This window comes from Leishmania major, chromosome 24 (genome assembly GCF_000002725.2).
Source record: "Leishmania major strain Friedlin complete genome, chromosome 24".
NCBI classification, from domain to species: domain Eukaryota; phylum Euglenozoa; class Kinetoplastea; order Trypanosomatida; family Trypanosomatidae; genus Leishmania; species Leishmania major.
In genome coordinates, this window is record NC_007265.2 from 581,403 (window position 1) to 596,059 (window position 14,657).

Below are 14,657 nucleotides of genomic sequence, written 5' to 3' on the forward strand. Positions count from 1 at the left end.
CTCGTGTGTGTGTGTGTGTTGTTGTTGTTGTTGCTCGGTTGACGGATCTCTTATTTGGTAGCTGTCGGCGCACCTAATTGTAAGGTTCCGGTGGTTCTCCCTTTCTTTGTTTTTCTCTCTACATATATATATATATATATATATATATATTGTTGTTTGTTTCCATCATCATCATTTTCCTACCTCACTTACCTTGTTTTCTTTTTCGCGTTCTGTTTCAGTGTCCGGTCCTTTACACCCCCCCCCCCACACACACGTGTGCATCTATCTGATCCGTTGCGCTCTCGTGTTTCGCATCGTGTGTCGCTGCCGGTGCTGCTGCGACGGCGGCTGCGTGGTCGCTGTTTCGTTCTTTGCTTTTCCTCTGCTGCTTGCTCGCACCAACCACCCACCCTTTTTGTTGTTGTTGTTGCTCGTTCTTCATCTATTCTACGAAGCACACTGCACACAGCTAAATACACACCGATAAGCACATCCGCCGAACACACCACGCCATCACGCGAGGAGCGCCCCGAAAAAGAAGACAAACGAAACGAGTCAACGGTTTCTGGACACACAGACACACACACAAAAAGAAAGGATCAAGGCGAAACCCCATTACACACCCATTACCCGACACCCAGAGCATCGTAATATTAAAAAGACAAACCAAAAAGAAAAAGGATTGCTTGAGAAGTACTACGTGCTTATCAGCAACAGCTGAAGCGCTAGGCGCAGAGGAAGGATTCACGTAGGACTCTCACGCAGGCGCAGAAATAGACGAAAGAAAAGTATCCGAGAAACACCATAATCCAGAAGGAGTCGCAACACACAAGGAAACAAGGCGAACAGAAAAAAGAAGAAAGAACATCTGCTCTGCTCTGTTCTGTTCCCTCTTTACTTTTTTTTTAATTATCATCTGACTGTTTTCCTGTATTGTGCGTACGTTGCACTTCGCACAGACAAACACCACTATTCAAGTGCCTAGGCGCGCCAGACGCACGCACACACACACACACACACACACACACACGCACACACACGCCGGCAAATCTTGATCACAGCGAACAACCAGCACCAGCAGTAACCGTAGTCGGCTCATACACCCTCTCCATTTTTTCGTCTTTCCTCTCACTTGTTTGTGTCCTCTCTTCCAATTCTTTTTGGTTGTCTTTTCGAGCGATTTGTTTTTGTTTTTTGTTGTCTTCGTTAGCCCCCTCCCCTCCCCCGTGTCGTGTCCTCCCTTCTCTCTCTCTCTCTCCTCTCTCCACATCTCTTCACCATTTTTTGGGTCTTGCTTTACATCTGCTGCATAGAGTATATCTTTTTCTTTTTTTTTGTTGCTGTTTTCGTTCCGCGCGCGCGTGTGTGTGCGCTTGTGCGAGTTTGTGATTTGTGTTCGCGGTTGGCGCGCCTTTTCTTGTTCTCGACCGTTTTTTTTTTGTTTTCTTGGCCTTCCCTGTTCTTCGAAAGAAAACAACAACAACAAAGAAAAACATCCACATCCACACTTCCCCCCCCCTACGCACACACACACACACACACACACACCAAAAAAAAAGCCTCCACTCTTCTTTTTTCTTCTGTGTGCGTGCCTGCGTGTGAGTGTGCTTGTCTATCTGAGGACCTTTTTTTTCTGCGTTTGTTCTCTTCCTCACTTTATTCGTCGTCTATCCACATCCCTCCCCCTTTCCCCCATCATCATCATCATCCCCACACTCCCCCCTCTCTACCCAAGCGTACTTTTCGTTTTCTTTATTCAGACACGCGAGTACGCACGCGCACAGACAGACACACTCTTTCTGTTCACCCCCTCTTCTTTTTTTTTGTGCGTGTTCGTTCGTTTTTATCTCATTGCTGTGTGTAACTGTTCTGCCCGTTTAATTTATTTATATCTGTGCTCTTGCTCGCGTGTGCGCTTTCGGTTTTGAACTGCAACATCCGAAGCCTCTCCCACCGCCCGAGATTTTGTCTATAGCTCTCCTCCTTTTTTTTTCACGGTGAGTCCCTCTTTCTCTTTCTCTCTTCGTTTTCGTTTCGAACAATTTCCTTTGTCTCTACCCTATCCTCGGTACACATAGATACCCACCCAGGCACAGACGCACACGCTATCAGTAAGAGTAATCACCTCCCCACCCTATCCCACCACGACTTTCTCTCTCTATCTGGGTCATCATCTCACACAACACTTCTTTTGTGTTTCCCTTCGACTCGTTCTTTTTTTTTTGTTCCGCGCACTTTAGCTCGTTGTCTGGTTAGCTCTCCCCTCCCACCCCATCCGTTCCTCTGTCTCTGTCGGTTTCTTCATTGTGCCTCACCCGCCTTCTCCTCTCCTTCTTCACGACGTTGCCACCGCTGCCACTACGGCTACTTACCTTGAACGAAACACCATACCTAGCAGTTGTGCCACAGAGGCATCAAGGAACGCTCACTTTCTCAGATACGATCACAAGCGGACGCCTTCCGTATTCTTCTTGTGTCTGCTGCCATCTCTATCTTTCCTTCTGTATTCCTGCGACTACTCTTCCACTCGACGCCTCGACTCTCCCCCTCCCCCTTTCCCGAGGCGCTCTCTCTCTCTCTCTCTCGCTCTCGCTCTCTTCAATACGAAGAAAAAAAGGGCCTACACACACACACACGCATAGGCATAGATAGATATCTATATATCTATCTATAGCTGGACTTGCTGCTACTATCTTTTTTTGTTTTTGTGTGTCTTGTTTCGTGTGCCGCTCCCACCCTGTGCGCCAGTGTGGACGTTTGATTGTCGTGGTGTGCGCGCTCTTGCGTGACTTTAAGGTCTGTTCTTCTTTCCTATTTTTTTTTTTTTTGTATAACCACTCCCTTCCTTCCTTCCTCTCTACTCTCTCTTTCTCCACACTTTTCTTGCGGGTCTCCTTCCTTCTCTCCCTTTCGTTCAGTACTTTTCCTCTGTTTCTCCTTGCTTCGACTTTTCTCTTCCTCTCCCTCCATCTTCGCGTCCGTTCAGTGCTCTTGTTTTACTCGTCTCATCTTAACTTACCACCCACCACCCACTTGCTCTCTCTCTTCCCCATCTTTTCGTGCCTTCGTGCCTTTGCCCCGTTTCTCCCCCCTTTTTTTATTGTGCTTGTTTGTTTGCTCGATCGTTTTCTTTCGCGTTTCGCTCTCTGACGACGGGAGGATACCCCTTCCCTCCTCCCATCTCCCTCCCTCCTTCCCTTTTCCTTACAGCAATAGCAACAGCAGTAGCAACGAAACAAACAACAAAAAGAAGAAGACGTCGACAACGACGACAGCAGGGCCGTACGCACACGCGCACGCAGTTAAGCTAAAATACCGCCCGCACCAGCACCATCATAAACAGCGACAACAGCGAAAACATCGGCCGCCACGAACGTTTTGCAAAGGCGGACCGACAGAATAATAAAAAAACGAAAAAGGCAGCAACGAACGGCAGAAACGAACGGGAGTGGGGCACCACCACATACTGCTGTCACATCTTGCTTGTGTGCTCTGCGATCTTTTCCTTCCCTTTCAAACTTTTTTTTTGCATTTTTTTTTTGTTTGCGCATTCCGTCCTCCGTCCCCGTGCACTCTCCCTCTCTCTCTTACTCTCCCTCGGTATATTTTTCCTTTTCACATTTCTTGCGCTCCACCGTCGCTGAGCCGAAACATATACCTTCTACTTGCTCCTTCTCCTCTTCCATCGTGCATCTACTCACTTGCCTTTTCTCGTGTGCTTTTAGAAGTGTGCCACCTTATATCAAAAAAAAAAGAAAATATATATTTTTTCCGTTTCGAAATTGCTCACTGTATTTTTGACCTTTTCGAAGACATCTCTCTTCCTTCTTTCCTCAGTGTTCTCTCGTTCCCTCCCTCTCTGTCGCTTGCTGTCCTTCTCACTCGCTCTCCCTGGACACCTCGTCTTCTTCGTGTGTGTGTGTGTGTGTGTGTGTGCTTTTGTTGTGTGGTTTCTGTACTCTGTTCTGTTTTCTTTTTTTTTGCTTTCTTCTGTATCTCTGCACGTGACGCTCTCTTCCTCTCTATCTATCTCAGACACGCCCACCAGACACATTCTCTCTCGGATATTTGAATCTGCTGTTCAGGGACGCTTTGGCACTCTTCTCGTTGTATTCCAGGCTCAACGACCGTTTTTTCAGGAACGACCCCCCCCCCACACGTATCCCCTCCCTCGCTATACCTTCTTCCTTCTGCTCTCTCGTCCTTTCCTCACCGTGCGTGCGTGTGCGTGCGCGTGTTGTGCGTAGATTTGTTTGTTTTCTTTGCTTACCTTTTGGTTTCTTTCGTCGCGTTCGTGGCTTCTGATTTCCTTTCGTTTACGTGCTGCACACGGCATCGAGGAGACGAACGGAGAAGCGACCCCCTCCTCCCCTCCTCCTCCTCCCCCGAAAAAAAGAAGAGGCAAATAAGGAAACAAAAGGAACAGTGAGGGAGCAGGCCACGAACACGCGAGCACACGCACACACTTTACATTGCATCGCAACACAACACGTGCCGCTGTCGTTCTCTCTTTCTTTCTTCTCGCTCTCTTTGCCACCACTGTTACAGCGATACTCTGCCCAGACCTTCCTGTGTGTGACCCCTGTGCGCTCTTGCCGCCCTCCCACCCCACGCACACACTCCGCCCTTGTCTAGGCCTCTCTCTCTCTTTCTTCGTGCACCTTGACATACTTGCTCCCGGCTTCAATCGTGTTGGTGCTCTTGCTCACCTCTTAGCTTATAGTTTGCGGCTCATCGAAAAGTCGTGCTTGTCTTTGCAAACATCTTCTCTATTATATATACCTCTCTCTACACACGCGTATACATATATACGCATACATCCATACCTTTATATATTTACCTTATTTATTGAAGTGGGTCCTTTTTTTTGCTTGTTGTGGTGCTTCTTGTTGGATATATATATATATATATAATTTTTTTTTGCCAGTGCACTTGCTGTGTGCGTGGCTGCCTCGCACTACTCTCTACTCTCATTTCCGTGCTCGAGTTTTCGTGTGTCGTTGCTGTTGCTGCTGCTGCTGCTGTTGCTGTTGCTGTTGCTGTTGTTAGAAAGCCGATAGAAGGTCGTGCAGCCAGGAAACCTTTCTTCCTTGTGTTCGCTGGTGTGCATCGGTTTGTGTGTTTTGCACAATCCTCTTCCGTATCCACTGCTGCAGCGTCCTTGCCTTTTCTCACTCTTTCTTTTCGTGTGCGGTGTGAGTCGCTGCGCGTGCTTGTGTGCACTTCGTCCTCCTCCTCTCGTCCTTCGCTCGATTTGTTCTTTTGTTTTTGTTTGTTTGTTTGTTTGATTTGTCCCTTTTCCTGTTGTGCGTCTCTTCCACACCATCAGCGGAAGCCGCCACACCTCAGCCTCTTTCGTCGCCCCGCCTCCTCCAGCACCACAGAGGGTTAAGGGAAAACACGCTAAGAAAAACGCGTGCTGCAACTCAACCATATCTTTCGACTTTTCGTTTTCATTGTTCGTTTTTTCGTCTGGGGTGTTTACCACTCCGTCCACCCACTGCGAATCACTCGTCCGACGGCCACTCCCAACGAACACCCTCTTCCATCTCTTCGTTCTTCACCGTTTCTCCTCGCTATATATATATATATATATACTTGTGCGTTGTTCCCTAGTTGTGGAGTGTGCAGCGTCAGGCAACATAGTCGCCATCCGCCCCGCCCCGCCCCGCCACTCCTCCTCGTCTTTTGCTTTGAAGTGTTTTCTTTTTCGATTGTTTTCAGCTGTATGTTGCATCCCTACATTGCCGGCTTCGACGGCCTCACTTGCGTTGCAGGCACTCCAGCCGACACGCTTGCTCGCAACCCCGACACGGGCACCACAGGCCGCGGCACCGGCAGCGGCGTGGAAGGCGTCTTTGGCACCTCTCTCGACGTTGCGGGCCAACTTGCGGGTTTCGAGACGCTGACGAGCGCTTCCCTCAACAACAACTTCCTGTACGACGGCCTCCCCTCCAGCGGCGTGACTCTTCGCGAACCCCTGCTGTCCACGCACCTCACGCGCTCCCCTACCACACTGAGCACCGTTGGTGAGGCTGCCATGCAGCCCACACAAAATCCGACCCAGACGCCGCAGCAAGATCCGTTGCCAGACCTCAACACCCTCGCTACCAACGCCTTCTTCCCCTTTCCTTCCGCTGCCGGCGCCGCCAGCGCCGAGGGTGGGCAGCAGCAGATGGCGACAGCGAACCTCTACGGGGCATCTCAGCTCGAATCTATCATGAAGGCTTCTGCCGGCGACGGCAAGAGCGCCTCGACAGCGCCGGAGCCAGCGGCTAACAACCTGCTCGGCCGTCTCACTGTCTCGACGCTGGCGGCGCAGAGCGCCACTCCCGGCACATCGCCGCAGTCGCAGCCGTGCCCTGTCCCGCAGTTCACTCCTCTAGGCGCGGGTGCGTGCTCGAACGCGAGCCGCTCTTCGGCTCCGTCGTACAGCAGCGCTTCAGTGCCGATCGGATGCGGCCCGCAGATGTGCAGCGGCGATACCTCTTTCCTCTACCCAAACTTCGTCAACGAGATGTCGTCTGTGACACCGCCGCAGTCTGTGCAGGGCCACACCGAGGGCTTTGTTGCCGGCGTCACTACCCCTCCGGCGATGCCGATGAACAGCAGCACCATGAGCAACAAAGGCGGCTCCATGAACGACAACACGAGCACCTCGCTCTCACAAGCCACGTCATCGGGCATAGCCACGTCTTCCGGCCAGCCGAACGATGTCGAGGTGCGCAGCAACCTATTTGTGTGTGGCTTGCCGGTCAGCGTTAGGGACAAGGAGCTGCTGGAGCTGTTCGAGAAGCACGGAGAGATCGAGTCAGCTAAGGTGATGCTCGATATCCACACTGGTCGCAGCCGCGGCATCGCCTTCGTGAAGTTCAAGAATGTCGAGCACGCCGAGAACGCGGTGGACGCGCTGAACGGCACGACTGTGAATGGACATCAGATCACCGTGCGCGTGGCGAACTCGCGTGCCGCCTACCTGCCAGGCAATCCCACGAACAAGACCTTTGTGCGCAACGTGCCGCTGACCGTTTCACGCACGACGCTGTTTGAGTACTTTGCTCAGTTCGGCGAGGTCACTGACCTCTCTATTAAATCGGACACTGCACAGGGTCGTCACAACCCCTCTGGCCGCTCCGCCAGCACCACTGAAGACGGCGCTGACGACAAGCTGAACATTGTCTTCATCACCTACTCGACCAAGGAGGCAGCCGCCAAAGCCGCCGAGGCGACACACACGAAGACACCGTTCAAGGAGTGCAACGGTGTGCCGCTGTTGGCAAAGGTCGCCGAGGACACAGTGCGCCGCATGGAGCGTCTGTCGCGTCGCCAGCGCCCCGCTACGGGGGCCGAGGGGACGAGGGAAGTGAGCACATCGAGTAGTTCCACCAACGTCGCGTCGATGAGTAGGTTCGCCGCGCCGTCGATGGGTGCTGCGCTTCCTACCGGCATGATGATGCCACCGATGATGCCCATGGCAGGTAGCTTCCCTCCTGGGACCTTTGTCTCCGTTCCCACCATGGGTAACACGCCGGACCTGACCGCACCTACGATGATGCCCGCGAGCGTGGCAGGGGATCATATGACGGCCTTACGCGATGCCAGCGGCAACCCCATCTACTCCCCGGCACAACCGAACCCCGCCACCGCGACTGGTGGAATGGCGTATGCCATGCCCGGAAACATGGCGCAGCCCAGTATCTTCTTTAGCGCTCAGCCACCACCGCCGGCGATTAACCAGTCACCACCGCAGCAGTCTCAGCAGCAGCCGCAGGCACAACCGCAAACTTTGTACATAAGCACCCCGAATGGCTTTGTGCCAGCCCCGCAGCAGCACCAGCAGCAGCAGCAGCTTCCGCAGCCGCCGCCGCCGCAGCAGCAGCAGCCGCTGCAATTCTTCCCAGCACCGCCACTACTGCCGCAGGTGCCGCAACAGTCGCAGCAGACAATGCCGATGCCAGGGGCTGCACCTGGCCAGCTTGTGTACATGCAAACCCCGAACGGATCGATGATGCCGGTTATGTACGGCGGTGCGCAGCCGGCAACAGCGTCGATGCTACCGACCCAGCAGATGAACCCTTACTTCGTGATGATGGGAGGACAGCCACCTTCAAACCAGTAGGCGTACGCCTCGAGCATGCGTGGCCGCGTTTGCTGCTCTCTCAACAGGGGGATCTGCTGCGTGAGTCTCACCATTTTGTGCTTTTCTCGCACCTCTCACCACATCCCCACCTTCCCACTCCTATTCCCCAGCACCGCTGATGCTCCTCTTCCGACGTTCGTTTTTTTTTTTCTTCTCTCGTTTTCCTTGTGAACCTACCCCCTGCCCACTGCGTGCTCTTGCTCAGTCCTTCGACACTGGCGATGGCTGGCAGGCCGCGCCTGCGTTCACCCACTCTCCTCTTGCCTTTTCCATTTCCCGGCGTCCTCAGCGCTGCCTTTTTTTTTTATCCCTCATCTCGCTTGCTCGCTCTCTCTCTCCTGCGCTCGCGCCAACGCTCTCGTTTTCCCTTTCCGCTGTCATCGTCATCGTCTTACGTATTTTCTTTTTCTTTTCACTAGTTCTACTGGCCTGCGAACCCCACTGGCATTGTGTATCTGTGGATGTGTGCGTATGTGTGTGTGTGTCGCACACATGTACATACATACGTACACATCCACCGAATGGATGCTTTGCCGCTCCCTTCTCTGGCCTCTCGCTTGATTCTCTCTCTATATCTTGTTGTTTCAGCACATACGCTTGTGTTCTTCTGCCTGCCTGCCTGCATGGGTGGGCCCTCCTCTTTTACTTTCGTATTTCGCCGACGTCTCTACTCCGTTTTCGTCTCTCCGTTTCCTTTTTGAATCTTAAAAAGGAACTCGATTGCCTTGTTTCTTTCCCGCTGTCTTTTCTGTCTTGGATGACGACCTCTCTCTCTACCACTCACACATACACATACACATACACACACACACACACACACATGAATACCCGCAAATGCATGTATATGTATATATGTGTGTGTATCAAAATGTGTGTGTGTGTGTGTATGTGTGTGTGTATGTATGTATGTGTGGCATGTTGGTGCTCCACGTGTTTTCTCTACCTTCACCTTCACCACCACCACTACCTTCACCACCACCACCACCACTCCTTTGTTCTTTTTTTGTTGTGTTTCGTTTCTCGCCTCCCTCTTTTCTTTTGTTGGCTGTTGGAGACTGCTTAGACCCGCCTCTCTCCTCCCCCGCCTGAGCAGCTTTGTTTGCTTGTTTGCTTGCTTGCTTGTATGTGCGTTGTTGCTTCGATGTGTTTGTCTGTGTGCCATGGCACACATGCATGTGCGAGCGCGTATTATTCGACCAGTATTTGCCTCTCTGTTTCTCTCTCTTCGCTGCTTCTTCGCTTGGGATGCGTGTGTGTGTGGGGGGGGGGAGGGGAGGGGAGGGGAGGGGGACGCACCTCTCTCGTTTTTCCCCTTTCCCTCTTCTTGTTTGCTGTCCTTGTGCTCTCGACAAGCTTCATGGACTTGACCTTTTATTTTAGCCTCTGTGCGTGCGTGCGCGTAACTCCTAAAGGTTTCTGTAACGTGTCTGTGCGTTTTCGTTCGTCTTCCTCCTCTGCGATGCTCGCCTTCACCTAAGCACGCGTCTCTCTCCTCAGTTTAGTTCTCGCTCCCTTCCCTCCCCTACTCCCTCTGTCCATTTCCCTTGCTAACCCCCTTTTCTTCACTTTTGTTTGCGTTGCTTGGAGATGGTTTTGATACGTGTGTTCGGGATGGGGAGGAGGAGGGAGGACCTCATCATGGCACGAAGTGTGAAAGAGCTGCCTCCTTCTCTTCCCGGCCCCCGCCTGGCTCCGTCCATCTCCGTTTCTCTCCTTCTCTCTGCACCCTCCCACTCTCTGCACGCGCGTGTGGCCTTTGCCTCTGTATTATGGTTTCTCCTCCTTCCCGTTTCCCGTGGTTCCTTTCCTCAATGTTTTGTGCCCCTTGTATGATTTTCTCATGCGTATGGGCGCGTGCGTGTGTAGGTGTCTGTGTGTGTGCGCGCGCTTGCGTTCTTGCTCTCAGTCCCTTCCTTCTTTTCTCTTTTATTCGCCTTGAAGGGGCCGCGTCTTTTACTTCTCTCGGAGTTTTTTTGTTCGTCTCGCACCTTTTTCGCCTCGTCTCCGGAGTCTTCTTGAGGGTGGGTTTGAGTAGGGGAGGGGGGGCACCCGCATCCCCTTCCCTCCGACCCTTCGTGCCTTGTTCTCTCCCTCTCCTGTATCTTGACGTGCATCACGCACCTTCTCTCTCTCTCCTTTTCAGGCTAGCACCTGCGCTGCTTGTCTCTCTCGCCTTTGGCGTGTGTGTCGGTTTACACTCTGTTCGACGCCGCTCGCACTCTCCCTGAGGATGATGATGAGGATGATGCCGGCCACCTCACCGCGGTATCAGGGCCTCGCTACACCCCTTCCCACTCTTTGTGGGGATGCCAAGCAGCTGTTCTGCGGCCTGCCCTCGCGTGTTGGTTGCGGACTCTTGATGCCGGCGGTCAGGTGCGGGTTGGCGCTGGGCTCATGAGACTTGCGGCCATGACGCCCCTTTTACCGGCCCACAGCGCACCCTGTCGCCGATCCGAGAAAGCTTGATACACCCCCTCCCCGCCGCAAGGCCCACGGATTCAGGAGAGAGAGGAATGCCCTTGCCGTCAAACAGACTCACAGCAGCGTCCCGCCTGTCGCGGCACATGCGGGCAAGCCATCTAGACACACACCCTCAGGCAACAACGCCGTCCTGAAGCCGGTCCCAGGGATCCAAAAATGCGAGCACTGCACGCGCGCTGCCAGCGGTAGCTGGCATGGTGCATCCCAGCAAGACATGCAGGGGTCGGAGGGGCGCGAGTGATGGGCGAGCGTGGCGTGAAGCGATCCATGCAAATCAGCCCCAGCACGCATGGGTGTGGCACGTGCGGCATCTCCTACATCCCGACCGGGTGGGCTGATGAGGCGCAGACGCCGGGGGCGTAACGGGGACACCCCGAGTCGCACCACCGGGTCCTCCCGACGGCCGGTGCGAAGAGTCACCGCACCGCATTGTGGGATGCCGCTGCCTGAGGCGACTGAGAGGGCGGAGCATGGCCCGCAGGCAAGGGGGTGCAGGGCCCCAGTGGGCTCTGACCTGTGGCTAGCGAGCTTCCTTTCTGAGCTCATCCAGCATGCGCCTGCACCACCCCCTGCTGTCGCCGCGCGCCGGACGCCACCGCTTCCGCCCTCGAGCGCCGGACCCTGGACGCGGCCCGCCTCGGATCAAGGTGCGCAATACGCCCAGGCCCGCGTGGTGCCGGTCAAGCGGGACGTACGCGGCAGAGTAGGCGAGGAGGGAGAGGGGGAGCTCGGTAGAGGCGCATGGCCCGACACGACGGCAGGGCGGCTCGTGCCGGTCGGCCAGAACTCCGCCGTGGGGCGGCAGAGGTGGGTGGACTGTGGTTGTGCATTGCGTCCATCGGCGGACTTGCCGGCGGCCAAGCGACGCTCAAAGGAAAGAAACGAACGAAGACGTCGTGCATGTCGGTCACGGTGCCCGTCTCCTGCCCACCCACCACCCACCCACTCACTCGCCTGAGGTGTATATGTGTGTGTCACATAGTCGACAGACACGGCTCCTCCTCGACATGTGTTTTGTGTGGTCCTTCGCTCTGCCGCCGCCCCCCTTTTTTTCGTTACTGGACTCACTTTGTTGTTGTTTTCGTCACTGGGTGAACTCGTCTCCCCCCTCCGTCTCGGTGGGTGTTGTTCTGGTGCCTTTCGGTGCAGCTGGACACTCCGCCGTCTCGCCGAAGCATATATATATATATATTTCTGCAGATGTCCTCTCAGGCTCTCAGAGAAGGGCGGTTGAGCGGTGAGGCGGAGCGTGGCGACAGAGAAAAGAGGAGGGAGATGGCGAAGGCCCACTCCGCTGCACCTCGTACTCAACTGTCAAGAATCTACTGGTCGAGGCTCTTCTCTTTTTTCGACGCTTTCGACCACTCTCTTTACTCCCACACAACCCTCTTGAAAACGAGCTGTACGCGAGTACCGAGAGCATTGGTCGGCGTGTCTGTGCGTGCCTGTCTGTTTGTGCTTGAATCGGGCCCTTCTTATATGCCTCGGCGCACGAGGGGCTCTCTTCCTGTCTTGTATTGTCCGCCTCTCTTGATTGCCCTGCCAACCACTTTGGGGCTGTGTTCTCTTTTCTTTTTGTGCGTTCACCTTGCTGATGCTGGAGCTGCTGCGGCGGTGCACGCGCGTCAGGGGCGTGAGGAAGCAGAGAAAGAGAGGAGGGAAGTACCCACAAGAAAGAGAAAAAAGGAAAGGAACCCAACACACAAGTAAATGAGATAGCGACGAAAATGCAAAGAGCTTCTTCTCTGCCTCTCCACCACCACCTCCTCGACTTCCTCTGCCTCGACGGCCGCCATCACGACGACTGCCACCCCTCTCATAGAAAGCAAGCGGGGGAAAACAGCATTCACGACAGCGCGAAACTGCAACCACCCCGACAGCATTGCTCGCTCTCTTTTTTTTCCCTTTTTTCTCTTTTTCTCTTCCCTCCCCCAAACAAACATAGACGCTCACCAATATCTTACGCGTGTTTACTCTCTCTCTCTCTCTCTACCTCCAGGTCTGTGTAATGCTGAGGCAGCTATCCATCACTGCCTCTGTCTGTCACTGTATGTATGTCGTGTGCGCATATTCATGTGTATCTTCTCATCTGCCCCTTCTTTTTGTTCTCTCACACACCTTGTTTGCCATTGCTTCACCGTGTCTGCCGTGTCTGCTCTGTTCATGTACGGTAGCGTGTGTGTATGTGTGTGTGTGTGTGCGTACATGCGTGTGGCTCGCTCTCTTTACGCCTCTCCATCTCATCACCTGCTGCTTGATTGCCGTTTTCGATGAGCGGAGGTGCTTGCGTAGCCGCCGTCATTCCTCCTCCTTTCTCTCTCTCCCCCTCTCCCCCTTCTTCCTCATCCCCTTAGCCCATCAAAGCCGCCATCCCACCCTTTTCTCTTTCTGCTCTGTCGCCCCTCTTCCGCCGTTGGATGTTGTTGTATCCCGCCTCGTCGTGGGTTTGCTAGCGTTTCGCACCCACCCTATGTTTATGCGCGTTATTCTTCATCTACGAGAGGTCGTCGTCTTCCCTGCTTTGCCTTTGCACACATACATATATGTATGTGTATATGTGTGTGTGTGTGTTGGAGCGAGACGTCGTTTGTGCGTTTGAGTGGATGTCTGCGCATGTTCTATCCTTCCCTTTCGCTGAACATCTCCCCCCGATTTATTGTCTCTTGTGCGCGGTTGTGTGAACGTTCAGGGCAGCTATGCTGCTTCTTCCGCTGCCGTGTTGAGACACCGCTGCTGCGTAGTTCCTTTGAGCAAGAGGAGGGGGTGGGGAGGACGATGGGCGAGCGTAGCAAGACTCGCTGAGCCATCCACACAAGCTCCCCGCTTCCCCCTCCTCTTTCTCACACGCTCAGCTTGCCACTTTTTCCTCATTCTGGTGATCTTTTCGTTTGTGTTTAAATATGATTCGGCCTTCTTTTTCCTCTCCATCGATCACTGACTGTGTCACAATGCGGATACGCAGCTGCAGTTTCCAGCCTCGCTGGACCGTTTTCGAACGCCCCACTTCTCTCTACTGCCCCTCTTTCAAACCCTCCCACCTCCCTCAACACGTATACGAACGTGACAAACATCAACGCACACCGACACCTCACTACCCATGCATCCATTCGTTTCTCCCGGAGAGATGGAAAGGGGCGCATACACAGACACACACACACACACACACACACACACACACACACACGCACACAATGAAAAGAAAGCAAGACAGATGAGGAGGGGGAGGCACAGGCGACGACATGCATATGCCCTCTTTGCGGATGCGTCCCTTCTTTTTTGCGTTCTCTTTCGTGTGTGTGTGTGTTTGTGCAAGCTGTGTGTGGGTGCTTAACAACGACGTCAAGGCGAGGCTCTGCCATCTGCATCGCCTCTGACGTGATGCGACTCGCTTCAGATTTTTCTGTTCACTTTCTTTCTTGCTCATCACCGTGTTAAAACCATGCGTGTGTGTGTGTGTGTGTGTGCCATCTTTTCGCTTCTTCTTTTCACGCGCGCTCTCCCCCCTCTACCCCCTCTCCGCGTGCGCGTGATTTTCTTCTACCTAAGGAGGTGGTGATGTGTGTGTGCGCGTCTTGTCTGCCAGTATGCTATCCACCCCTCTCTCCGTCTTTCTTCATGCTCGATCCTGCTGTCTCACTCGCTCGCTGACCGACTCGCTTCCGTTTGTGTGCTCTCCTTTCACTCTCACCACCGTCTTCCTGAGTCTTTTCCGGCTGTCCTTTTCCGTTTTTTTCTTTTCGTTTCGTTCCCCTTTCACGTGTCTCGGTGTTCCGCACACACCCCCTCTCTGTCTCTGTCTCTCTCTTTCTCTCTGTGTGTGTGTGTGTGTTGTATGCGTGCGTGAACTTGTTTTCATTCCTTCGTGTGTTTCACCGTGGTCCATCGTCTCTCCTCTTTTTCCCCCTCTCTCTCCTTTTTCTAACATTAGCTTTCGTATACAGAGCGGCGATCTGTAGTCCTTTTCTCCCTCTCCCCTTCTCCTGGTCTGCGTCTCTCTCCCCCTCCTTCTACAGCCTTATTTGCGAGTGTGTGCGTGCGTCTAACCCCTCCTCTC

At 53.6% G+C, this 14,657-nt stretch overlaps 1 protein-coding gene across 1 annotated transcript; it reads left to right on the forward strand.

Annotated features, from left to right (window-relative positions):
- Window positions 1-6,022: 6,022 nt before the first annotated feature.
- Window positions 6,023-8,101, forward strand: LMJF_24_1570 (conserved hypothetical protein; the record flags this gene model as incomplete). The annotated part of the gene is made up of 1 exon (XM_001683622.1): window positions 6,023-8,101. One exon carries the CDS (start codon window positions 6,023-6,025, stop codon window positions 8,099-8,101), a length of 2,079 nt encoding a protein of 692 aa, XP_001683674.1.
- Window positions 8,102-14,657: the final 6,556 nt, after the last annotated feature.